The following is a 24,304-nucleotide window of genomic DNA, read 5'->3' as shown; positions in this document are numbered from 1 at the left end:
CAAAATATGGTGTGGGTGTCGCCGTGATAGCTCAGTTGGGAGAGCGTCAGACTGAAGATCTGGAGGTCCCTGGTTCGATCCCTGGTCACGGCATTTCGTTGTTTTTTTCACCATTCAATTTTCCTGTATTTTTTGATCACAACACTACATTATTTAGTCTAAAATTACAGTAATTCGTCCTAAATTTTTTGTTTAATAAAGAGTCTATTTTCCACCAACATCCATTGGTAGCCTAAAGATTAAAGATATGTGATTATCTAATCTGGCGTCTTGAATTATGATTAGACTGTGTAATTGTCAGGAATTTTACATGTTTGAACAAAAATGATCTTCATGGCAAAAAAAATCTCCGCCTCTGTGAGGTCCAAATCGTCTAGAGGTTAGGACACCACGTTGTGGCCGTGGCAACCCAGGTTCGATTCCTGGTTTGGACAATTATTATTCCATCCGCTTTTTCCGCACCATATACTATAAACACGTGCCATATATCCAAGCTATACACATTAGTATTAGCCCAAATAATAAGCTTCTATGGCACTTGATGGACGAGCTCTACCAGCAATACAGACATCAAGCCCTAATGGGCCTGGAGCTCGCCGAGTCCAAGCTTTCAACTCAGGGCAGTAAGTTCAAAAAGGCCTTACTACAAATTGAAAATTCGGTATCGCGTAAATCACCCAGATCCACCAAATGCAATTGGAGGCGTCTAATTTCACGGATGAATCATACACCGCTCAAGTAAGTTACGTTTGTTCTGAGATCTCACAATTATAACATGAGTATAGCATGAGAGTATAACATGTGAAGTGAAAGTGCCATTCAGAGTTAATGCAGATTGAAGAATATAGGCAGCGCTACCTAAAGCTTTTACACTCTAGCAATTCCAGCAACTCGCTATTCTCCGCAACAGAACCGCTGCTAAATGTTGGCTTCAAGCATTTAGAGGTAATGCAAAAGTCACATAGGATTCCAGAGCAATTGTCGATGAGGTAAACAGGGCGAACACAAGTATACTGGAGGAATTATTCGCGCAAAGGGATAGGATAAACAGCACGATTGCGAGGCTAGTGTTTCAGGGAGAATACCTAGACAGGGCAGATACCTACCTAACAAAGCTTGTAAGTTGAAAATTAATGCAGCAAATCGGCCGCAATTTGACGGGTTTTGTGTGGAAGTTCATTGCTGTCCTGGCAATTTCAGCAATTCTCGTGGTTGTATCGGTCAAGCTTCTTTGACCTGCCCCCTTTTCCGCCAACTCATCGACCCAAAATGCCTACGAGTAGAACCCCTCATCTCAAAAGTGTTCTTTTTCGGCGCCATCTTCGCGCCTTTGCCCTTAATTTTCTGTGCCTCGGCCTGCTCGTTCTTGCTTCCTTCCTCACCACTACACATCTTGTCCTTAGCAGTGTCTCCGGAAGGGACTATGTTATCCCTAATAGGGTCCCTGTTATCCCCAATAGAGTCCTTGTTATCCCTATTAGGGTCCCTGTTATCCCCAATAGAGTCCTTGTTATCCCTATTAGGGTCCTTGTTATCCCTATTAGGGTCCTTGTTATCCCTATTAGGGTCCTTGTTATCCCTATTAGGGTTCCTGTTATCCCTATTAGGGTTCCTGTTATCCCTGTTGGGGTCCCTGTTATTCCTATTAGGGTCTACGGGGTTGGAGTCCGCAGAAGTAGGTCCGTCCAGGCGGGAGGCCTTTCCCTTGGGGTCTTTGCCTCGAGGCAAATGGGAATTTTTGGCGCGAGGCGAGTTCCACGCTGCATCAATTCCAGAGGTAGGGGTGCCGTGGATGGGCTGGTTAGGTTTCTGGAGGAAACGGGCGTGGCCAGGGTTACGATATTTAGGGTTGATAGAGGCCCCTTCTCCATTAAGCGGAGGGGGTCCAGGAGGCGTATATGGCTGTTTTTCATCAGTTCCGTCTCCTATATCCGAGTCATGCTTCTTTCTGGAATTATAGTGTTTTTTAATCAAATCAAGCGGTACGGCCGAGGGGAGGAACTCCAGTCCCGGGATTCCATAGGACTTTGAAAGGGTGGGAAGCAGTACTACATGAAGTTTTGGGCACTGATGGGCCAGTGGGCACTGTCCAAAGTTTCTGGCGTAATCTGGGCAAACTAACAGTGGCACCTCTAGTGACGATGGGTTTTGCGGGAATGAGGGTGGCAGATTGGACGTCACAAGGCCATTGTATGCGTTTTGTAGCGAACGAGAAGATTCTGAACGCGTAGGTGAGGATTTTATTTGCGCAGATGGCCGTTGGAGCGGGGAGCTTGACCTAAGGCGACCTCCGTTACTATGTGCTTTAACATCATCGGTATTGGTTTGCAGTACAACATGGTCGTCTGATTTTCGCGGCGTGCCCATGTTTTGCAGTGCTGGGTTAGAAGATAGGGTTGAGGGTCCGGTTAGTTCACTTAGGCAATGCTGTTGGCCATCGTCCTGCTTCCATGCGTTGGGCCTGGGCTTTGCAGTGACCGAGGATACGCCGGGGCCCTTGGGTTCCTTCGTCGAGACATTGGCTAGTAGTGCAGAGCCCAAATGCAGAGGACTGGGCGTGTTTCCGCTGGTGGGTTGGTCCTTAGACTGTACCACAGGGCGATCTGTCCAGACCTTCAAGGACGTGCTGCCAGTGGCGCCTGAGGTATTTTGCGCCGGATGGGCCGCTGGATGTGGAACAGATTTCTTGGACATGAACTGGACCAGCAACCCGTTTTTCGGCATAAAAGTCCCGCTGACTTTCTTTCCATCATTAGACATGCTGGTCTAGTTCATATAGGCAGGCCCCATTAATCACTCCTAGCGTGACGCCACCGCCTTATATCAGGTGTCTTCGTGGCACGGATAGAGCTAGGACTACAAAACATGCTTGAGAACAATGGCTAGTCCCAGAGAACTGTTTAATATGTTTCGGGTACATTACGACGACGAAGTCACCCGCAATCCGCATCGTTGCAGTTTGTGGCTCGACTATGTCGGAAAGCTCAAGTCAATTTGCCCGCATAGACAGCATCTTAGCTACCTTGGTTATTCTAAGCTATATAAAATCGAAATAATTACACAAGATAATCCACAATCATCACACATTACCACTGAGGAAGGGGACCTAACCTACGAAGAAGTCTTCACTCAAATACTCAACTCTTACAAGCGTGCCCTCTCTAAAATGCCACTCAGCTATAAATTATGGTATTGTTTCCTTAGGGACTTGGTGCTAGATATTCCAGGCAGCTACTACGAGTTCCCCCATCTATACTCGAGGGCCAATCAAGCCTTCGAGTCCTGCCTGGTCCAGCTCTACGGGACAATGGCCATCTACCTCCTCTATGCCTCCTTCCTTAGGTTACAAAATAGAATAACTAGGGTCCGCCGGGTCTACGACTTGGCGCTGATTAACTTGCCCGTCACTCAGCATGACATCGTTTGGTCAGAATACGCGGACTTTGTCATGGAGGCGAGACTTTTCCCGCTAGGACAGGCCGTATTTCCTCGGTTAATTCAGCTCTTTCCTGACCGCAAGGAGTCATACTATGACTTCCTGCGGTCTATACCGCAGCAAGAAGAAGAGGCCTGTCGTTGCCTATGTGGCATCCTCAATGATGACACATTCGTGTCCCCGAAGGGAAAATCGCAGCACCAATATTGGAACGAACTTTGTGAACTGATCAGAGATCATGGAGCTTACTTCAAGAACTTCCCTGCCGAGCAGGTCATTCGTCAGGGTATTTCAAAGTACACCGACCAGGTATCTGTTCTTTGGGTTACCCTAGCCGGCATATACGCTAGGGGTGGGAACCTGGATATGGCCAGGCATATCTACCAAGAGGCTATCACAAGCGTTGCTACAGTGGAAGACTTTTCCATAGTATTTAATTGCTATGCCAAGTTCCTCGAGCAGCTGGCCAATGCGGGGAAGGATTTTGATTTATGTATAGCCCGTCTCGAGTACTTGGTGGACAATCGCGCATTGTTACTATCATCTGTTAGGCTTAAGCAGAATCCGCACATTGTAGACCATTGGATCAAGCGTGCCGCCATATTTGGGCAGACAGACCCAGTGAGGGCTGCGTCTGTCTACGCCGAGGCGGTGCAGACCGTTGATTATAAGATAGCAAAGGGTCACCTCTCTGACTTGTGGATTCGCTTCGCTGGTCTATACGAGTCCCAGTTGGATTTTGCTGGTATTGATAAGGTTTTTGAGTTGGCGATAGTGGCCAAGTATAGATCTGTAGCCGATTTGGCCACGGTTTGGTGTGCTTGGATAGAGACTTATTTGCGTCATGGCGACTCTGAGAGGGCCTTACAGCTCAGTCGTAGGTCGACTAGTACTCAATCTGAGGAGGGGGTACAGAGGCACCTTTGCTTTTCGCTCAAGCTTTGGTCTCTCGCGCTGGATATGGAGGAGAATTTTGGCACGATATCCACCTGTATCGCATGTTACGACCGCATGGTAGAGCTGAAGGTAGTCTCTCCTTTGTTGGTTTCTAAGTTTTGTCGTTTTTTGCAAAAGCAGCAGCACTTTGAGTCTAGTTTTAAGGCATATGAGAAGGGAATTGGGTTGTTTCAATGGCCTCACCTATACCATTTGTATCTGGAGTACATTTCTAGTTTTTGCGGGCGTTACCCAGGCACCAAGCTGGAGCGGGCCCGAGAGATCTTTCAGCAGGCCATAGGAATACGCGACATTTTTGACAAGGCTGGAGGACAGTCTGAACGGCAGGGGATGGCACCTCCCGAGTTTGCACGTCCCCTGATTTACCTTTACGCGGCCATGGAGGAGGAGTACGGCCTCGCAAGGCGGGCCATAGCTCTGTACCGCCTAGCCGCCAAAGTTTCCCCCCCCGGTGAGAGGTTCGTCATGTACAAGCTCTACATATGCAAGACAGCGGAGCTTTTTGGGGTAATGCACACCCGAGAGATATATTCCAGTGCTATTCAGGATGGGTCATTGGATGACGAGTTAGTGAGGCAACTGTCCCTGCAGTTTATCAAGTTGGAGCGGGGTTTGGGCGAGATAGACAGGGCCAGAGCCATATTTGTTTACGCCGCCCAGTTATTCGAGCCCTCAAAGTTTCCGCTATTTTGGGATCAGTGGAAGGAATTTGAAATTTTGCACGGCAATCAGGAGTGTTTCCGCGACATGCTTCGCCTCAAGGCCAGCGTATCGGCCCAATCCAACTTTTCTAGCTTTACGGCCCCCTTGGCTCCGCCTACTTAATTTTTTCTTAGTTTAGTAGTAGCTACCCTATACCTATACCTATACCCTCCTGTAAGTTAAGAGTGCAGGCATGTAATGGTCAGTTTAAATCGCCCACCCCTGATATTAGACTATGGAAGATAAAATTAGGTTCATGCCCGTTTATGGCAATTAGAAATCAAATGCGATCTACGATTGTTGTCACACCCAGTGGGCCTTTGCAATGGCGTCGTCGTAACTGTTTTCAAATAGCTGTTCGTAAGAGTCAATACACTTGTCACGTATCACCTTAATTATTAACGGGGGCAAATCTATCTGTTCTCCAGCCTCTGAAAATAAAAATCGTTTGAATCCCAACAGCAGTTCAGCCACCTTCTTGGGCGAAGGCGAGGCCAATAGGTCTGTTATAGCCATTTCAATCCGGGTCGTCTGTTGTACAAGTTCCAATTTATCATCATCGCTAATTTCATAGCAGCTAGATAGTGATACGTAGAGGAATACCGCGTGGTATACAAGGGGAGATAGAAACCTGCATGTTTTTTCCCAGGCCTTTTTTTCAAACAACGAGCTGTTGAAGTAAAGTTTCAGTCCGTTAAATAGTGAGCATATGTTTCTTGATAACTCCTCTGATGCCTCTAATCCAACAACGAGATCGTGGCTGACCATACACTTCAACTCTTGAGATAAATTGACTACCCACTTCTTTACAACATCATAACCAGTAGAAAGCGTTTCTCTATAGTTATCTAGCTGCAGCTCTAGCGCTGAGGTTATGCAAAATAACTTCGCACCCAGCACATGGGAGGGCGTAGGTTCTGCAAATCCAAAGCCGCCCTTGCAATGAAACTCAAATTGTATGTTATCAGCTGATATTTGTGATAACGACGACACAGAATTAGCAAAGGTTTGTATTGCTGTTTGGATTATCTTATTCACTTGTGCCTCAATCTGTCCGCAATTCTGCGACTCATTCAAATGCTTTAGGCATAAGTTCGCAAGGTAATTCAAATCGTGATCAGTCGGTAAGCATTCAATAGCTTTCAACACAGAGGTTGATTTGGTACCCGAAAAAAAACCGTTCACCAATGGCATAATGGTACTTAACACATGGCGCAGATAATCCTTTATTGGGTGTTCAAATACCAAATACAGATGCTGCTTCAGACTATCATTCATATTCTCGTGATATGATTGCATCATTCTGGCAAGGTTTGGTATTGTTTCAATCATGCCTTGGCGAAAATTTTGCCTTTTGTATAAAATTGAGAAAGTTGTTTGTAGCGATAGTGTCACCTTATCAATGAACTCTGTTGTACAGCTAGGTTGATCTAATATGTGAAATCCTCGAATAGAACAGCAATACAAATCTAAAAACATAAGAAACTGTTCCATAAACACAGTAGTAGGATTCTGAGAATTCAAAATATGCTTGGTGTTGATGACATCACAAGTTTCGGCGGCTTTTATTGCAACTATGTTGGAAAAGGTCTCCTTAATAATGCCAGATTTTTCAAGTAATAAAAACCCTGCTTTTATTAACTCCGGCTGTAACGTGTATTTAACTCCACGTGATAATGTAAAGTAAAGCTCCGCCTGTGCAAAAATGTGAATCTGTTTCAGTAAAAGGGTACAGTGTCGCAACAGCCACGCGGAAGGTGAATCTGATTTTGTTTTTTCAGACAAGTACAATTGCCTAGATATCATTTGAATCTGTTCTGACAATAAATAGTATTCTTTTAGATACGTCAATCTATTGCTGGGTGCCAATGGTGTGTCGTTCTCTTTCAAAACAAATTTATTTGACGCATGCAAACACGCATCGTTAGATTCATAGTTGATTTTGAAATCATATATTCTGCTCTGAATTTCAAGTAACTTGCTTATGTACATCTTGAGCAGTTGCATCTCATTCAGGGCGTTAAGATCACTCTCAAGTGATTCTGTTTCACGGTTAAATTTGTCGTAACAATCCAACAATGCCTTGTACTTGTAATTTTTAAGCTTATCCAAGCCATCCAACGTGGAACATAGTAATAGTTGTAATTTGTTGTTGGTGATGAGGGAGCGAATTACAAGGTTCACATTTTCAGAAACCTGCTTAGCTATTTCATCTTGCACCCTTTTAAGCCTCCTTTCTACCTGTTCTGACGCACGTTGCAACAGCCCCTGTCTAATGGCATCTGTTAGGAATGATTCCAAACCCCGGGGAGATTCAAGCATGGCGCACAAACTTGTGTGGCTAGAATATCATGCTAAGCGACAACTATGGTAGATGAGCCTTTTAGAGGGTGGAAAAATGTAAGTTTCGTGTTAAATTGCAGAAGGACACTGTGTATTACAAAACATTCGGAGTACCACCCGTTACTGATAAAATCGCAGCCTTTGACCTTGACAGCACTCTGGTTTATACGCCCAGCTTTTACACCACCAGGGCCATAACATCCCGTCCTTCTGGAGGCTTAATCATATCCCCTAATGACTATGTGCTATACAGTCCAAAAGTCACAAAATATCTAGAGCGCTACCACATGCTGGGGTAATGAACTTTTGTAATTTAGCTATGTTATCGTAATTTTTTCAAACCAAAAGGGACCTTCAGATGCAGGACTGTTATACAATGTAAAGGGTATGGAAATGTGTGATCATTTAGCTAGAATGGATAATATTTTTTCGGAATTTAAATTAAAATCTTCCTCTGCACAATTACCTTTGCATGTCGTTTTTTCGTAAGATTCATAACTAATTTAGTACGAGTAATGACAAATATCGCAAACCAAGTACATTAACAGTTAATTTAGAACCTGGGATGTATAGGTTTTTTAAGGAACACTTAAACAATGGATTGGACTCGGACCTGGACTATAGCTTTTATGTGGGAGATGCTGCTGGAAGGATCTACGATAATAAACTGAAAAATGCCATGGCTAAAAACCTAAAGAAGGCTTTGGATAAACTGAATATCAATTTTGATCGCACTTTTGATCATAATCACACAGATAAATTTGAAGACTTAGAGCTTCTAAAGGCTCTACTCAAAAATGATCACTCAAATTGTGATTTGATGTTTGCTAAAAATATAAAATTTAAATTTTATACACCGGAAGAAATTTTCGAAATCTAATGCCCCAGTAATTCTTAACACTCGTAGCTTTTTTTAGTCTGCTAGTTACCTATGTCCATTTTTGGGGGGCTCGTGTCCCACTCCCCTTCCTGTAGCAACGTAACAGTGTGGCCTCCTCGGAGCGCCATTAGCAAAAATTGGAACGATACAGAGAAGATTAGCATGGCCCCTGCGCAAGGATGACACGCTCAAATCGAGAAGTGTAAACACAATTTTTTTACTTTCTGCAAATATTTGCTCAATTCTACTATTCTTGTTCTATATCTTGAGGATATTGATTCAGATTCCTTTGGCATGGGTGCAGATGGAATCTTTGGCCAACCAACTTGCTGACCTCACGGCAAGTGCAGGGCCACAGCTAGATGATATTTTGCGCCTAGAATCTACCATCCCTTATTCCAAATTCATTAATGATTTCCGCAGTATCTGCATCAACCTGAACTCGCTCTGCCAAAGCCTCAAACCGGAATTTGATAAGTTGGCATTAGTCCCCAAGCCCACGCTGCCTCTAAATCCCACTACCAAACAACCTGACCGAATCATTGTAGCTGAACTGCTAAATATAGCCCCTAGTACCACTTCAGAAGACTATAAAAAACACCTCAAAAATATTTTCGAGGAAAAATTTAAGGAAGAACTCAAAGCCAATCTGGACGCAGATTTTTCATTGGCAAAACTCGTACTGGATCACAACGAACATATTTTCCAGGTCATGGCAACTAGCGAGGAGTTCACTAAACCATCAAAACCTATTACAGTGCAACAATCAAATAGCAACGTTGATGAATACCTGAAAAAGTTGTATGAGGCTTCCAAATGTTAAACGCATTACAAATATCCAAGAGGCATAAAATTAGCTACATTAGAGGCACTATTAAGGATAGGGTTTGGATTCCCAGAGTGTTAGATAAAAAAATACATGTAATCGACAATAAAACAAACAAAGTAATGCTTGTGTCTAGGGGTAAAGCGTTATACCATTTATTTCCAAAAAAACTGGCAGTACCTCTGTCGGAAACTCACCCACTGGCTCACCAGAATCTAAATGCCCAAAATGCAAATAACACAAATGATTTCAACTCTCAGGAACAAATCGGAAACATGACGGTCGAATTTAAAGTGCCAACGTGCGTTACAGATCGAAGTACTATAGCAAAGCCAATACATGTTTACCAAATTCTTCAACAAATTTCTGAGCAATACTGCTTGGATATTCTTCTAAACGATGTAAAGTGCATAAATGGCTTGCGAGCTCACGAATCCCCACTAATTCTTGATAAAATTGGTACACATAACCTACTGGTTGATTTATTTGACCAACAAGTTGATATAATAGTCACCATTGTAGGTGAATGAACGATTGAATCTGATTTTCAATTTTTCACATCATACATTTAAAAATCTCACTTGCTAATCGACTACTATATACATTAATTATAAATAGAACTAGTTACCGCCGCTAATGCCTCTTTAACATCATTGGGCAGTGAGGATTGTGGTTGTAATTTCGATATGTTGAGTAAAAGCTCCCCGACATCATTGGAGCCAGATAGAATCTTGGGCTCCACTAATTGTAACTTGTATAATGCCATTATGAAGCGGTTAGAAACAGATAATCCCCAATTGTCAATGTGAGATTTGCACGTTCTAAGACACTCAACAATTAACTTCAATAGGTGCCTACGTTGTTCCGAGTGTCGTCGAGAGATTAAAATATGAGAGTAATTAAGCGCGATGACGGATAAAGGCTGTTGGATGCGCAAAGTAGCATTTTTAGCTGTTTCCAATAAAATGTTGCAAATTTGGGGCATATAATTCTCCATCTTCATTTTTGACACAGTTAGGTACAGTGAGTTGGCAATAGTTTTAAGTGCAAGTGATACAAATATTTCACTTTCGCAAGATTCAATAACTTGGATAAGCAATTTTACATAGTCAACTGTTATGTTAAAATCTAATTTCAGTGGTAGTATCCTTAATAGATCCAGTATGGGCAACAATTGTTGTTTGGGCCATAAATATAACTTCGATAAAATGTAAGTATCCAATGTTTTATCTTCGTATAAACATTGTTTGATACTGTCTAACTCAATTAATGTCAATTTTATTTCGCCTGAAACTAACTTGTTAAATTCCGTAATCTTGTCCAACAATTTATCCTTCGATACATTGGGGAAGTTTATGGGCAGGGGAACCGAAATTATTGGGGTTTCAATTCGTGCATGTGGTACATTTTTGATGATAAAATCTGTTATAGTACCAACATTGTTAATGCTTATCATGGTATTTTTACAAAATTTTTCTGCCACGCTTCTGGGATCATCACCGCGGTTGTATGGCAATGAATAATATTTACCATTCTGTTCCACCTTGAAAATGTAGTCGTAATTCCCAGCGGGAAATTGCGAATCGCCCGCATAATACGTATTGTTGCTACTCGCAGCAGTGTTTGTAACTGTGCTAATGTCATCTACATTGGTATCGAATGATGTGAGGGCTGGATCCGGAGTGAATTCCGGATCTTTATTATATATCCTAACCCTGCCATCTTGACAAGCAGTCACTAGACGATTCCCAAAGCTAGAAGTTTGCCAAACTGTCGAAGGGTGGGGAATTACTTGTACAGATTTACCCGATTGTATATCCCAAACAATAACAGTGAAATCTTCAGATGCACTAATTACACTAGCACCGTCACTAGTTATATGCGCGTCGTAAACGAATGAAGTATGGCCACAAAATTCCTTTTTTTCAGAAAACTTTAGATTGAAAGTCTTTACAGTTGTGTCATTGGAAGATGTTAAAATTGTTTGGTTGTAAATTCTAACCGTCCTAACGGCATCCTTATGAAGTGTATTATCTATGTCTACTCTTTCTATACCATTCCACACAGTGATATGGCCATTCTGGGAGCCCAAATATACATAACCATTGGTTAAACAAAATGATGGGTAGACCCCGTACTGAAACCCATCAATTTTGTATTTAACAGCGGTAGATTCTAAATTCCAAATGATGGCTGTGCCGTCCCAGCTACCAGATAGCAATAGTCCCTTCTCAGCCACTAGGGATATACTGCAAACAGGGCCAATATGCCCTGTGTATTTCAATAGTGTATTACCATGTATGCTGGACTTGACAATTACAGTATCTCTTCCCCCGCTATAAACAACTGTAGAATTTGTAAATTTGTCAAACGCTGAAGTTATACACATGACAGTGTTAATGTGTGGCTCAAACTGTATGAATGGTTCAAAAGATATATCTGTGATCTTCCAAACAATAACTTCGCCCATTTCCCCTCCCGAGGCAAATTTTACAGACGTATCTATTGGATCTGTAACATGAGTTATACATCTTACACCCTTTTGGTGGCCCAACAGTGACTGCTCCAACTTATATTCCATCATAATACCTTGTATACAGGTATAATATAACAAGAGTGTATATATTTCGCGCAGGATAATGGTTGTTGATCTCTCATAACTAACGTTATGATCCTGAGCTATATTATTACCTGGAGTAATATTGCTTTTTGAATAAATTAATAAGGAACATATAAACACATATTATGGTTATATAACATAAGGAAATGTACTGAATTTAGGGGTAGGGATAATAAGCTCTTACATAACTAGGGGGTAGAGTTAGGGTACAGCTGCGAATATATATAAAGTAGGGGGCGAATTTAAGTATATATGTGGGTAAAAGGTGGAAGGTGGAATCCCACATTCACTTATAGTAGTATCACTCGTGTTAATACATTTTGTCTCTGTGTGTGAGTCTTTTTTTGTAAAGAGGATACCAAATGGACAGGTGTCAATTTGTTCTCACAGCGACCGTGATAGAATCAATCGGTTGCTGCAAGAAAAGATGTACCAAATTGATCGTATGATAGATAAACACAAAGATCCTATTGATCCATTACAAGTATGATTTTGTTGAAAATAGACCATTCTTAGCGTCAAGGGCACCATGAAGTGCAAACTTTCTGAAATGCTAACCAGGCACTCAACTGAGGACAGGCATTCTCTATCTTTAGTGGCTGATTTGAAACGAGAATCTCCAACCCATACCGATTCAAGAAGTGGCGTTAGACTGTCATTTCTGGATGCAGGAGAAGTTGTTGTGACTATGGCAAACACCGGTACACGGCTTAACCAACACAGGATTTGATGTTGTTTTAGTTAACACTGATGATATAGCATACAAGGGAACTTTAGACGATTTAAAAACATCAATTTGTGCGGCACATGCCATTGGTAATAGAAGTCGTCCGGCTGTGGTCATGAAAGACATAATTTTACATCCTTTGCAATTAGCTCAAGCGGCACAACTTCATGCAGATGGTGTAGTACTCAACTCATTTTATTTGGGTATATTTAATGTCATAATCTAGGTCCTGCGCTGGAATCCATGATAGACACTTCCTACAATTTGGGCATTGAGCCAATTGTGGAAGTGCATACGCTGGAGGATGCTTTATATGCCATACAGCTGCACACAAAAATACTGATGATTAACCAGTGGGATAGATTAACGAACAAATGCCACCCAAATCGTGCATTGCAGATTAGGGAAATAGTGCCAGACGGCATAATTACCATTGCATGCGGCGGAATTAAAACACTAGAACAAATTGAGCAATTGGGATTGGCAGGTTATGACGCAGTTGTTCTTGGTAAAAAATTGGCTGATGTAAGCACTACAGCATTTAGACAAACATACCAAGTTTTGTAGGATCGATTAAAAAGTGGAACGCTCCTGGGAAGGGAATTTTGGCCATTAGTAAGCCCCTATTTTTCACGGACGAAATGGATGAAAAGGATGTCTCTGGCGGTGGACACGTGATAAGAATGAAGCAAAACTACCGGCAGACTCTGCAAGAGATGTGCGAATTTTACCAGATTGCAGAAAACAATTGTGTTGAAGCGCCTAGGCCCAAAGATGTACTGTTGAGATTCATTGGTAATGACATGCCAGAGAAATGGATTTTCAAGCGTGAGAAATGGATGAAAGATCATGCCCATGAATACCCAAGTGAGGATCATGCTACTGCTGTATATGATTTCAATTTGGCCGTAGAATTAAACACGACGCTGGAATGTAATAAGAAGCTTCTATCGCAACATTTTAAAAGAGAAATGGTTGATAAACTGGAAGAGGCCATTAAAAACTATGTAAAAAAATGTTATATCAATTTGAAACGATTTACGAATAAAATTTCTTGCAGTTAATTTATGCCTATTTGTTCCGTATTTGTATGGGATTTTATGATGTGTTTAGATATTTTGGTTAACAGTTTAAAATTATAGTTTGTATTTTCATCAATTTATAGTTATAATATGTAAAATAATGTTGATGTGTAAAAATACAAGTTAGACACATATACACAGTAACTATGAATAAAGATATGTTATTAGAGATTGTGATTTGATTTTTAGAAGCTTATTTGAGCCATAATTAATGATAGGATGTGTTCGTTGAACTTCGGTTTAAAATATAATAAAAATACATATCTTATCAATACTAAAAGTAAATAGGTGTGATGGGGTAGCTGAGTATGTCAAAACTCCTGACTCGCAATGTGGGTTTTAGGGAGATCGTAGTGCCCCGCTGGGTATTGGAAACTCCAAACTACTCCAGAACCCCTTTATGGCGACAATTTTTCGAATCACAATTTGCCAGTCGCAATTTCTTTTTCTGCGGTAGCGCCTGGACCGCTATCGCCAGTTTTGCTTTCTTCATGTGGTACTCTCGCATATTCGGTAATCCGCTATTATAACTTAGATCCTCCTCCAAATGAGAGATTGGATAGGTATTGGCTGAATTCGCCGAAATTTAGGATTCTTTCAGCCTACTACAATCCTGGCAAGCGGCCCGGCGCCAAAATCTCTCAAATGACATACGACTCTAGATATTTTCACAAGGGCAAGGATCACCCCTTTGCCATAAATGAAATCAAGGATTACCTATTTAAGTTGAGGGAAAACTACTTAATTGAATCTCATCCAGGAGTGCAATATCCTAATGTTTTCAGACAACATCGGAATGTCAAAACTCCCGCAACATTTCAAGTGCATTTGCATTGACAGGTATATGTATTACAAACCCTTACATTCTGAGGTTTGACGGCCGGATTTGTAACCAGTTCTATGAAAGCTAAGTAGTAATTCTACAATTAATAATTAGTATAGCTAGCGGCTAATGGTCTGATGCGATAGCGTAGATGTGTATAATGTAAAATCTTAGTGCAATGGGATCAAATATTGTCTAGTAAGTTATGTGCACTGTAATTGTCATTGGAAACTGGTTTTGCGATCCTCTTAAATACCTTCTGAGGTGCATTTGGCGTGGGAGCTATGTCATAGTTAACATACCTTTATATTGCTGTTTACCCCCCGTAACTGACTTGCCTAATTTCTTAAATTTGCGCAAATTTTTGTCATCACTCGAGACCAGTTTAGTTAGATTCGCGGCAGCGCGATTTTTTTCAGAATCTATGCACCTAAATGTTATGGGAAATACCTATCTTTCCATTTGCTCCTAGTGACTGTAATTGGCCTATTTCCCACATATGCATGGTTCATTTCATTTAGCGCTGATAACATATCATCAGGGGAAGAAAGTGATACAAATCCTACATAAGAAGTCTAGTACCATAACCACGGGTTTTCCCTGTCCTTGCAACCCTAATAACCTGCGTAACAGCAGTAACTTACCTTGGCCTTGTTGAACGATTTATACTTCCTAAAGGCATTTGCCAGCATGTCATCCGTAACCTCATTACCTAGATTCCCGACAAATATCCTGAAATCATCTTTGGGCCACTCTTGCATGGTTGGATCGCACCAAATTTGGAAAGCCGCCTTTCGGAGATTTTGCTAGATGGGCCATTTCATACCTTCTTATAGGCTACAGATCTAACAACACGACTGTTAGATGGTTTATCTGCATCCATCCCCTGTTCATAGGTCATTCCGCCCATAGAGAAGGTGCCCATGTTGGTTACCCACAGTATATCAAATACCGACGCTGGGGCTAGGCAGTTGTTTAAATAATATTCAGCTAATCCTATAATTTTAATTGTGAATATATATATATATATGTATATTCACAATTATTTGTTTTTGTGCGAGATTTCAGCTGCAACAGTGCAAATTTTGGCAACATCACTAGATGCCATTTTGTTATCTTCAATTTGTTAGCAAAGAGTCCTAAATTTGTTTATATACAACTGATGTTTTAGGATTTTTTCAAATTTTGTGTAGGGTAGCATTTAAGGATCTACACTAATTTCTCCAATTAATATGTGTATTTGATAATTGCGATAATAATATACATGCATTTCCCTAACTTGGTTCTGAATGAATTAAGAGATGTGGCTAGAATTAGAAATAATTTATGTAGACGATATTTCATTAAACCCTTCTTCTTTATCTAACGAGACGCAACTATATGAACATATTTATACATGGATAATAACTTCATTTTAAATAATTTTATAAACAATAGCGAATGTCCTAAATGGATTATAATGTAGATAAACAGTCAATTCTGTTATTCAAGTGACATAAAATTTGCAGCATATTTCGTTAATTTTATTGTTACAAATTATTTACTGGTTTACCAGATTAATAGGCTATATGACAAATTACGGTGTCATGATAATTTAATAATTTAATGCTGGCTGTGGTTAGTAATTTTTAAACTGATGTTCAGAACCAACCAGCCTATTTAAAATGCCCAAAGCCTGAAACTCGGCGTTGTGTGGTTGAAAGTAATGTACAAAGTTGCTGAGTGAATTAATTTCGTGTTCAAACATGTTCTTCAGAGTTCCAATCCGAAAACTATTGTCTACACTCACCAGTAGGCGTGGGTTCCTAGGATTTGTTATGAAAAAATTGGCAAAAATTGTACCCGTGGAGCATATTAGATGCAATAACCCAACCAAGTCTTCAATTAAATAAATCATTGCTAGATACCTATGTAAACTGTAGTATGATTACCATGATAGGGGGGATACATAATTGCTACTCAGATTCTTCAACTTTAAGCCAATTTGCAAGATTGGCTTATAACCGTATGGAATCTCAAAGGGAAATGCGCCTAAGTCACAGCTACCGCACCTGCCAATGAATTGCCCATAAATGAATAAATTAGTAGCCATGCTATGCCCTGCGATAGTCTATAGAAAACATGTTCCTTGAATGCAACCATAGGCCCCGACACATTTAAATCCTTTATTTGATCTATCCAAGATTTATTGTTTTGAGTTACAGTAAAGAAGCCGGTATTTTCATCAAAATACGAAGCCTTCCGCATCTCATATTGTATATTAGTGATATAAATGCCGTTCCTAATGAGCAATTTTGCCCTGTGTGCAAATGAACTAAATTAAAAATGATCAACCTGTTACGGCACATCTGTATGGTATCAGTAGATTCCAGAATTTTATTCTTTCTTATGCGCAACCGAATCTCCAGACACGCCCATACTGTTAGAAGGATGGGTAATTGGACATTTAGGAAGGGGTTTGTGTATCTGCTCCACGTTAACATTTTCAAGAACGTGTATGCCTAAAAATTTATGGCACAACAACCAGAAGTTGTAAAGTGTATATATTATACTGGGAGGATGGGGGAGCATGGATGACTTTGGCAAATTATCCTACAAACTACTAGTAAACCATTTTTCCAAAACGCCATCTGAACGAGTTAGTTATGACTTTTCACATGTAAATGGCTATTAACCTAGGATTGTGCCAAACTGATTGAGATATTTAGTGGCATTGCAGGGGAACCTCTTGACGAAATTGACTGTGGACAAGTATCACTACAAGATTTAATCAAAAATGAAGAAGATCAACAAAGTATAGTTAATCAGCAAGATCTATTTGATATGATGAATGTAGCTGGTAACGTAGAGCCTCCAAAATCAAATGTTAGTGATGAAAATGACAGCTGTGAAATAAAATTACTTACACCCCCAGTGCCAGTTGATTGCAAATTCCGCAGGTTATTTCCTCATGTGGCAGAGTGTTATGACCAATTATCATCTGGAGAAATCCACTTGGACGGGCAATATGATGACATCAATGATATGTGGAACGAAGCCTCTGTGGCCTGTTTGGTCAATCCAGCAGAGTTTGAGCGAACTAAATCTATGTTTACACAGTCACTTATCAAGTATCTAATCGACTCTAATCACTCGGCCGCCTGTAGCGGCCCTATTGCTGCTACAGGTGGTAGAGATACAGGCAACTTGCTAAATCTGATGTCCTGGTACTTTGCCGGCTACTACACAGCCAAGCTAGAGTGTTAACTCGGTGGTGGTGTAACTCGTTTATATTCTAATTTCACTGTAGAATAACGCTCAGTTATCAATTAGTTTGATTGTTATGTTCTTTATCTAGTTTTTAGCTTTCCTGCCGTGTATAATTGTGTTATTACAGGTAACAATTTGGCGCGAATGCTGCGATTTATCCTTTATCATACGGTTTTGCAGCTCCTTGTTAAACATCACATCGTACTGAGTATCTAGACCATCCAGTTCTTGCCCATAATGGATTGGCTGCAGATAAGTTATTACCTGCAAGAATGAATAGCGATATGGGCCCGAACCACTGACCAGATGCAGAGGCAGGGTAGCATATAACACCAAGCCAACCGTTCCAAGTGATAATTAACTAGTTAATATCGTTAAATTATTAATCAGAGTCAAGTATTAGCATGCAATCTGGATCAGGAGAATCTTTCTTAGCCCCCTTTTGCATACTATCGTCTCCCGAGTTATACTCACCATCATCTAACAAATCAAACTTGTATTCGCCATTCTAAATAATTATACTGATTACCTTTTCAATCTCCACCGATGTTGCATCGAGGGGTGAATCGCATAGCACTTGCATAATATAGGAATCGATGATTAAATTGGCGGGCTTGACTATCAGCGTACATTCGGGGCATTTCCATCTCATGTTGAAAGAATTAGTCCTTAAAGTGACATGCAAGTAACCTTGTAGGTCAAAACACTGCAAGTGCTTGCAGTATCTACCCCTGGTAGGTATTTGAATTCTGAATTAAATGCCGCTGTTACCTAGATAAAGTGACAGGACAAAGAAGACGAAACTTTCTATTAGTATCCATACAGACAACATCATCACCATCAGCCGCCGATTTACGTAACATTTCAAACACACGATCAGTTGCTTCTTGTATATCAAGTGTTCTGTTTGATGTAATATCAGCCTAGATAACCTACATTGTACCATCAAGGATGAGATACCAGTAGGCTTGACTAGGGAAAAGGTGAGTAAGAACAATCTTTCGGTGTCATTGTACGTGGTGGATGTGATTTTTATGCTATTTTCCCCGCTCTTGAGTAAATGAGTTATCTTCACCGGATTATCCCTTCTCTTGTGTTCCCACGTAGGCTCCTGAACGGTATGAGCGGGCTAAGTAACGGCTTAATTACTGTATTGTTAATAGTGACAGTTAAGGTTTTGGGGTATTCGTGTAAAAGCGGTCCATCTTTTATCTGTATCAAAAATAGTGATTACGGGTATGCAAAAGAGATATATTTCAAGGCCAGAATTGCGCATAGATTTGATGTTTCCTGCATCTATAATAGTGTGGGCCTTTGTATCGCCAAGTATTGAATAGTGCAGGAATTTTTCAACCGGATTGAATGGGTCAAAATCCTTCAACTTGCATAGCAAACAAATAAAATTGTTCTTATCCTCAACATATGATATACATTGCACATGCTAAGTCATTTGGTAGCTTACCGAATATTTTTTACAAATTTGGCAAATTATAGCATCAGTATTGGTATGATTTGGTGTTTCTAGGCAGATGCATTGAGAGAAATCGTGTTCAACAACCACTTTGCGATTCTTTTTATGACGCGGGTCGTCCAGTTCGTCGTTTGGCAACTTTCTATTCTTAGTAGCCATACATAACTTGTCTGGGTGGAACGTTTATTTAGTGCAAATAAGCTGACTTGAGAAAAATTAATATACAAGAATGGTAGTGAAACAAAATCCCACCCCCCAATATCGTATCGGCTCACTACATATATACCTAATCTTTCACTCTCGTACCCGTACCAACACGATTTACTTAAATAAATACCTACACGGTATATTAAATAGTTTGGATTTATTTAAATTATGATGATTTTAGTAATTAGTTAGTCTGTGTCAAATCGCATTAAAAATATTTTCGTTGATTAATCGGTATGAATGACGCATATTTCACGGCTACTAGTGATTTCACGACTACCAATGGTTGCGTACTAAAGGTTTATTTTGTAGGTAAAGGTGAATTGCTAATTTTGTGCCTACACGGCTGCGGATTGTCGGCCAGAAGTTTTGGGCCCCTGGCAGTAGGTATACATCTTAGCTAGGAAATTTTGAGTGGCACGGCACAAGTGATTGCTTTCGACCTTCCTTGCCATGGACATTCTTCCAAATCATCCTTGGCACTAGATAATTTGATACGTTGTACCGTTGAAGTTGCCAGGAAGTATGGCAAGGATAAACAAATCTTATTGATAGGCCATAGGTAAATCCCAATGTATATAGCTTTGGTGCGGCACTGGCTATTAAGGTGGCATCGCACATAGATCACGTTGTAGCTGTCGTTTTAATTGAATTCTACCAACTCAACAACTTTGACAAGTTGATCCCCAATATGCCTACAAATTTTGACTATGAAAGCTTTCTAGAATATGTAAGAGACGAGAGAGGTATAACCACGGACTTTGCAAAATACTGTTTAGAGACACAAATAGTACAGGCTGACGATAAATGGTAATTGTTTGTTGAGCTAGGCAGTGGATTTGCAACCCAAATGATACTAGAACATATTGGTCCGAATGGTATAAAGGCGCGAACAAAGATTTCCTTAAACTGGACGCTTACAAATTACTCTGCCTATCCAGTAATAAACCTAGTAATTTAGGCCACACAGAGGATACTGAATTGATTGTCGCCCACATGCAAGGCAAGCTTCAGCTTGAAATCATCCCCAACTCTAGCCATTTTTTGCACGTAAAAGCTCTAGTTTATATAGGAAAGTAAACCCAGTGCTGTAGGTCAGATTGTGAAGAATCTTCTTAGGAGAATGCAAAGTATTAAAGTATTTGCTAAATACAACAGTCCATGTAATAAATTAACACTGTAGACGTGTATTTGATTTTATACTTTGTGAATGATTAGATTTTTCAAAAAATCGAATGAACCCTCCATATAGTCATGCTTAGTGACAAATTGTACAAAGGGTCAACAAATTAATCGAAAGTGCGACTCAATTTGATTAAATTCTGTTTGGATTTCCTCCATGAACTAAGAATACAACTAGTAATACGTTATAACAATTAATTATATTGTGGGTCAATATGTATGACTTTTGTGGAGAAAAAATCAGTGGTACGCTGTCATAGCATGGGACACAACAAATGAACGCCCCCCTCCATGTCAATGTTTCCCATGCTGGTTACCACTATTTTTATTGGATACCGTGCCACAACTGTTGTTACTCGCAATCTTAAATTCGCTAGGTGCCGGTGTCATAGACATTTCAGTTTTAAAATACAGAATCCGTCTCAAACTTTCAATTATATAGACACAACACAGCGCATCAAATCAAGATACTCTTCTACACAAAGTATTAATAAGCATTTGAAAGATACGTTTATAAACGCATCCAGCCATTTAACCACTGGTGTGATGAATGATACTATTTTCACCAAATCTTGTGATATGAATGCAGTACCTAAATGGGCTAGAGATGGGCTAAGTGTGGACCATGAGGGATTTGAGCGAGTGAGGGGAGAGTATATCAGCGATGTAAACTGCTCCATAACCTACTACAAACACAAAAGCGGCCTAAAAGTTGTAGCCATTGTACCTGACCCAGATGAAACAGAGTCTGCCTTCGAAATCGTATTTCCCACATATCCCTCATGTGATGGAGGACATGCGCACATAATTGAACACTCTGTACTCGGAGGTTCCAAATGTTATCCCTCTAAGAAATCCTTTTCTCACATCTTACAGGGCGGATTCGATACCTTCTTCAACGCCTTCACTTATCGCGATAGAACCAGCTACCTCTTTGCTACAATAAACGAAGTTTTCTTCAAGCGTGCAGCACACTATATTCTTGATGGTGTTTTTAGACCAAAACTATTAACTGATGACAAAATACTTAGACAAGAAGGGTGGCACTTGGTTGTACGCCCTGAAGCAGTTGGTGAAACGCCTGCGCCAGACAAAGTACATGAAATAGTACACCATGGAAAAAGGTTTTCATTTAGTGGCGTTGTTTACAATGAGGAAAGGAAGAGGTATTCTTCCATCACTAAGCAGATATACAACACAATATTAGGTTCTTTACATACTAATGCGTACAAGTTCGACAGTGGCGGAGAGCCAAATTCAATAGCAGGGTTGAGCTACGATTCACTAGTATCATTTTACAAACGATTTTACACTCCTTCCAGGGCTACAATCTATATATATACACCACAATCGCTGGCTGAGAAGCTGGAATTTGTGCACCAATTTATTACCCAACTCACTACACTGGACGCGCAAGCTGATGGTACGCCCCTATGTACATTTACTGAGGAATACAGGGGTGAAAATGTTGAGGTTGAGTTGCCGTATGATCCCAGTGGATCTGTGGGAGATATACTAGTAACCGCTTGGCTAATAGATCCAATTCGCAGCGTAACAGGGGATTCTTGCTTGAATTCTGTCGAGCGTGTGGCGTGGAATGTGCTAGAACAGGCATTAATGGGCACGGATAAAAGTTTGATCCATAAGGCGCTAATTCCGCATGGTACAAACCTTTATCCTGGTTTTTTTGATCCAACACATCAGCAGGCTATCTTTGCGCTTGGTGTAGAAGGCTTCACCCCTACTGGAGTATTCATTAAATCCACCGATAAACAGGGATATATCCGTGAATTTAATAGTATAGTTGAAAATGCTTTGAAGGAAAAGGTCAAAGACGGTTTCAGTGTTTCAGAGCTGCTGGCTGCGATAAATACTGTGGAATTTCAGTGCCGTGAGTTAGGATCGCCACATTTGCCTAGGGGGTTGCAATTATCTCATGTTATGCATAGTCAGGACATTTTTGGTCGTGATGGTATAGAGGCGCTTAAGTTTGCGGGTATATTCCAATATCTGAGATCGCAAATTAATAAGGGCTATTTTGAAAAGTTAGTGACAGATAAGTTGTTAAACAACCGGCATAGAGTCACTATACATGCTTATCCGAGTCAGGATTATGCAGTTGCAGTTGAAAAAAAATACACTGATAGGCTTAAAACTTATGTTGAGAAGTTTACCAAAGAACAAGTGGAGCAGTTACAGCAGGAATATCAAGAATTTATTAATGAAACAGACGATATGACATCTGCACTAGATAAACTAGATTTTGCAGAAAAGAGTCATCTTCCTAGGGATGTACAGTTGAGCGATGTCCCAAAATTACCAACTGAAATACCATCCAAAATCATGTTGTTGTGTGATGATAAGTTACAAGAATTTGTACAGGGTAATAGTGGAGTGCCAATACTTATCCAACAAGTACCGTCCAATGGCATTTTGTACATGGATCTTGCCTATTCCCTTAGGAACATGCAGTTGTCTGAACTACGAGAATTGAAAGTTTTGTGTTCGTCTTGGAGAGAAAGTGTTAGCGAGGAGTTTGAAGAGCAGATCGGTACTCATTTGGGTGGCTTAACAGTTTCACTTGTGTTAGATACACCATTTAATAATGCACATTCACTTGTCTCCCCTAAGGGGAAATATTCCAGCAAGAACAACTCCTGTGGTTACTTAATACTCCGAACTAAATTTCTTGCCCAAAATCTAGGCAAGGCTTTGGAACTTGTCAAGAAATTTTTTAGTGTAAAAGTGACCAGAGACAAGCACAAGGAAGTACTGTCTAGACTGGTGAACCAGATGACGCTGGACTTCACCAATTCGGGTCATTTTTATAGCCAAACTCTTTTGGAATCATGCCAATCTGCTGTTGGATATGCCACAGAGCAAATCAGTGGGTTTTCTTTTTTGAAGTATCTACAGCGTTCTACGCTAAACTCGACACAAAGCGTAGCAGAAGATGTATTTGATGTTAATGAACTATGCAAAGTGTTGGAAAAGGTTTTGGAACCTGAAAATGCAATTATTTCATTCACAGGAAGTTCAGCGTATGATTGTGTTTCACAGAATATAGGTGAAATATCATCACTCAATCGGTTAAATGGGTGCACGAGGGCGTTTGACCAAACTTCCCTATGGGCAACAGAAATAACACAGGAGCATAATGATGAGTACAGTGCATGTGCTGTACCTATCCCTTCAACAAACAATTTTGTGTCTGTAGGAGGGCCCCTATTGAACGAATCAGACGACATCGGCACTCACTTGGTTATTTCCCATTGGCTTTCATCCAGTTTGCTGTGGGACCGTGTTAGGGAGAAAGGAGGTGCTTACGGAGTAAGCGCAACACTAACATCGTGTGGGAACTTTTACGTTACTAGTTATGCTGATCCACATATTTTGCCCACTTGTGATACAGTATACAACCTTGCGCAACTGATAAGGGACGAAGCCCGGCAAATGAACACTAGTGACGTGGATAAGCAGAAAGTTGGCACACTGGCCAAGTTAGACAGTGTATTAACTCCTTCGCAAAAGGGATTTGTTGCACTATTACGCTATGTTTTGGGCAAAACTGCTGGTGTTAATGCGGATATCAGGAATGTAGTATTCAACGTCACAGTGGACGACTTTATAAAATTTGCCGAGAGATTAGACCAGGCAAAGCAGGGCTTTGGAGTGGCCATAGTGGGAAACAAGGGCCAGATTCTCGAGCAAAGTGAAGGCCTTGCTAAGTTGTTCAACCGTAATAAACTAAAGGTATTAGACCTGTGACTCAATTTTGCAATTCATCACTATCATGGTA

The 24,304-nt window shown here is 40.6% G+C and overlaps 16 protein-coding genes and 2 non-coding genes across 18 annotated transcripts; 12 read left to right on the top strand and 6 right to left on the bottom strand.

The window, feature by feature from the left end:
* Nucleotides 1–20: 20 nt before the first annotated feature.
* On the top strand, nucleotides 21–93 carry BmR1_04g09842. The gene has a single exon. It is a non-coding gene; the product is annotated as a tRNA-Phe (tRNA).
* A 269-nt stretch (nucleotides 94–362) lies between these two features.
* BmR1_04g09841 lies at nucleotides 363–434 on the top strand. The gene has a single exon. It is a non-coding gene; the product is annotated as a tRNA-His (tRNA).
* On the top strand, nucleotides 542–1,235 carry BmR1_04g09840 (hypothetical protein; the record flags this gene model as incomplete). The annotated part of the gene is made up of 5 exons (XM_021482823.1): nucleotides 542–661; nucleotides 682–738; nucleotides 835–945; nucleotides 966–1,118; nucleotides 1,140–1,235. 5 exons carry the CDS (start codon nucleotides 542–544, stop codon nucleotides 1,233–1,235), a joined length of 537 nt encoding a protein of 178 aa, XP_021337972.1.
* BmR1_04g09835 (hypothetical protein) lies at nucleotides 1,222–2,760 on the bottom strand (the record flags this gene model as incomplete). Its single annotated transcript, XM_012795088.1, has 1 exon — nucleotides 1,222–2,760. One exon carries the CDS (start codon nucleotides 2,758–2,760, stop codon nucleotides 1,222–1,224), a length of 1,539 nt encoding a protein of 512 aa, XP_012650542.1.
* A 118-nt stretch (nucleotides 2,761–2,878) lies between these two features.
* Nucleotides 2,879–5,218, top strand: BmR1_04g09830 (pre-mRNA-splicing factor SYF1; the record flags this gene model as incomplete). Its single annotated transcript, XM_012795087.1, has 1 exon — nucleotides 2,879–5,218. One exon carries the CDS (start codon nucleotides 2,879–2,881, stop codon nucleotides 5,216–5,218), a length of 2,340 nt encoding a protein of 779 aa, XP_012650541.1.
* Nucleotides 5,219–5,398: 180 nt separating this feature from the next.
* Nucleotides 5,399–7,417, bottom strand: BmR1_04g09825 (hypothetical protein; the record flags this gene model as incomplete). Its single annotated transcript, XM_012795086.1, has 1 exon — nucleotides 5,399–7,417. One exon carries the CDS (start codon nucleotides 7,415–7,417, stop codon nucleotides 5,399–5,401), a length of 2,019 nt encoding a protein of 672 aa, XP_012650540.1.
* On the top strand, nucleotides 7,463–8,318 carry BmR1_04g09820 (Polynucleotide kinase 3 phosphatase; the record flags this gene model as incomplete). The annotated part of the gene is made up of 6 exons (XM_021482822.1): nucleotides 7,463–7,495; nucleotides 7,519–7,733; nucleotides 7,756–7,823; nucleotides 7,848–7,923; nucleotides 7,946–7,974; nucleotides 7,996–8,318. 6 exons carry the CDS (start codon nucleotides 7,463–7,465, stop codon nucleotides 8,316–8,318), a joined length of 744 nt encoding a protein of 247 aa, XP_021337971.1.
* Nucleotides 8,319–8,622: 304 nt separating this feature from the next.
* On the top strand, nucleotides 8,623–9,141 carry BmR1_04g09815 (hypothetical protein; the record flags this gene model as incomplete). Its single annotated transcript, XM_012795084.1, has 1 exon — nucleotides 8,623–9,141. The coding sequence occupies one exon, from the start codon at nucleotides 8,623–8,625 to the stop codon at nucleotides 9,139–9,141; it is 519 nt and encodes a 172-aa protein (XP_012650538.1).
* A 125-nt stretch (nucleotides 9,142–9,266) lies between these two features.
* On the top strand, nucleotides 9,267–9,674 carry BmR1_04g09810 (hypothetical protein; the record flags this gene model as incomplete). Its single annotated transcript, XM_012795083.1, has 1 exon — nucleotides 9,267–9,674. One exon carries the CDS (start codon nucleotides 9,267–9,269, stop codon nucleotides 9,672–9,674), a length of 408 nt encoding a protein of 135 aa, XP_012650537.1.
* Nucleotides 9,749–11,728, bottom strand: BmR1_04g09805 (Ubiquitin homeostasis protein lub1; the record flags this gene model as incomplete). Its single annotated transcript, XM_012795082.1, has 1 exon — nucleotides 9,749–11,728. The coding sequence occupies one exon, from the start codon at nucleotides 11,726–11,728 to the stop codon at nucleotides 9,749–9,751; it is 1,980 nt and encodes a 659-aa protein (XP_012650536.1).
* BmR1_04g09800 (Multifunctional tryptophan biosynthesis protein) lies at nucleotides 12,192–13,555 on the top strand (the record flags this gene model as incomplete). The annotated part of the gene is made up of 5 exons (XM_012795081.1): nucleotides 12,192–12,248; nucleotides 12,270–12,465; nucleotides 12,488–12,694; nucleotides 12,718–13,016; nucleotides 13,037–13,555. 5 exons carry the CDS (start codon nucleotides 12,192–12,194, stop codon nucleotides 13,553–13,555), a joined length of 1,278 nt encoding a protein of 425 aa, XP_012650535.1.
* Nucleotides 13,556–13,881: 326 nt separating this feature from the next.
* On the top strand, nucleotides 13,882–14,410 carry BmR1_04g09795 (conserved Plasmodium protein, unknown function; the record flags this gene model as incomplete). Its single annotated transcript, XM_012795080.1, has 2 exons — nucleotides 13,882–14,086; nucleotides 14,109–14,410. 2 exons carry the CDS (start codon nucleotides 13,882–13,884, stop codon nucleotides 14,408–14,410), a joined length of 507 nt encoding a protein of 168 aa, XP_012650534.1.
* BmR1_04g09790 (RNA-binding protein 42) lies at nucleotides 14,581–15,321 on the bottom strand (the record flags this gene model as incomplete). The annotated part of the gene is made up of 6 exons (XM_012795079.1): nucleotides 14,581–14,678; nucleotides 14,699–14,826; nucleotides 14,847–14,958; nucleotides 14,979–15,018; nucleotides 15,041–15,202; nucleotides 15,223–15,321. The coding sequence occupies 6 exons, from the start codon at nucleotides 15,319–15,321 to the stop codon at nucleotides 14,581–14,583; spliced, it is 639 nt and encodes a 212-aa protein (XP_012650533.1).
* Nucleotides 16,015–16,879, bottom strand: BmR1_04g09785 (conserved protein, unknown function; the record flags this gene model as incomplete). Its single annotated transcript, XM_021482820.1, has 4 exons — nucleotides 16,015–16,303; nucleotides 16,328–16,427; nucleotides 16,448–16,710; nucleotides 16,731–16,879. The coding sequence occupies 4 exons, from the start codon at nucleotides 16,877–16,879 to the stop codon at nucleotides 16,015–16,017; spliced, it is 801 nt and encodes a 266-aa protein (XP_021337970.1).
* Nucleotides 16,966–17,642, top strand: BmR1_04g09780 (hypothetical protein; the record flags this gene model as incomplete). The annotated part of the gene is made up of 2 exons (XM_012795077.2): nucleotides 16,966–17,055; nucleotides 17,076–17,642. The coding sequence occupies 2 exons, from the start codon at nucleotides 16,966–16,968 to the stop codon at nucleotides 17,640–17,642; spliced, it is 657 nt and encodes a 218-aa protein (XP_012650531.2).
* BmR1_04g09775 (E3 SUMO-protein ligase pli1) lies at nucleotides 18,028–19,275 on the bottom strand (the record flags this gene model as incomplete). Its single annotated transcript, XM_012795076.1, has 7 exons — nucleotides 18,028–18,153; nucleotides 18,175–18,394; nucleotides 18,417–18,568; nucleotides 18,589–18,774; nucleotides 18,795–18,857; nucleotides 18,880–19,086; nucleotides 19,108–19,275. The coding sequence occupies 7 exons, from the start codon at nucleotides 19,273–19,275 to the stop codon at nucleotides 18,028–18,030; spliced, it is 1,122 nt and encodes a 373-aa protein (XP_012650530.1).
* Nucleotides 19,560–20,506, top strand: BmR1_04g09770 (Protein phosphatase methylesterase 1; the record flags this gene model as incomplete). The annotated part of the gene is made up of 6 exons (XM_021482819.1): nucleotides 19,560–19,706; nucleotides 19,728–19,885; nucleotides 19,906–20,133; nucleotides 20,154–20,263; nucleotides 20,285–20,373; nucleotides 20,396–20,506. 6 exons carry the CDS (start codon nucleotides 19,560–19,562, stop codon nucleotides 20,504–20,506), a joined length of 843 nt encoding a protein of 280 aa, XP_021337969.1.
* On the top strand, nucleotides 21,052–24,273 carry BmR1_04g09765 (peptidase M16 inactive domain containin; the record flags this gene model as incomplete). Its single annotated transcript, XM_012795074.1, has 1 exon — nucleotides 21,052–24,273. One exon carries the CDS (start codon nucleotides 21,052–21,054, stop codon nucleotides 24,271–24,273), a length of 3,222 nt encoding a protein of 1,073 aa, XP_012650528.1.
* Between the last annotated feature and the right edge of the window lie 31 nt (nucleotides 24,274–24,304).

Source organism: Babesia microti, chromosome IV (assembly GCF_000691945.2).
Source record: "Babesia microti strain RI chromosome IV, complete genome".
NCBI lineage: Eukaryota > Apicomplexa > Aconoidasida > Piroplasmida > Babesiidae > Babesia > Babesia microti.
The sequence above is the reverse complement of the archived record's forward strand: the minus strand, read 5'-3'. Positions and strand labels throughout refer to the sequence as shown.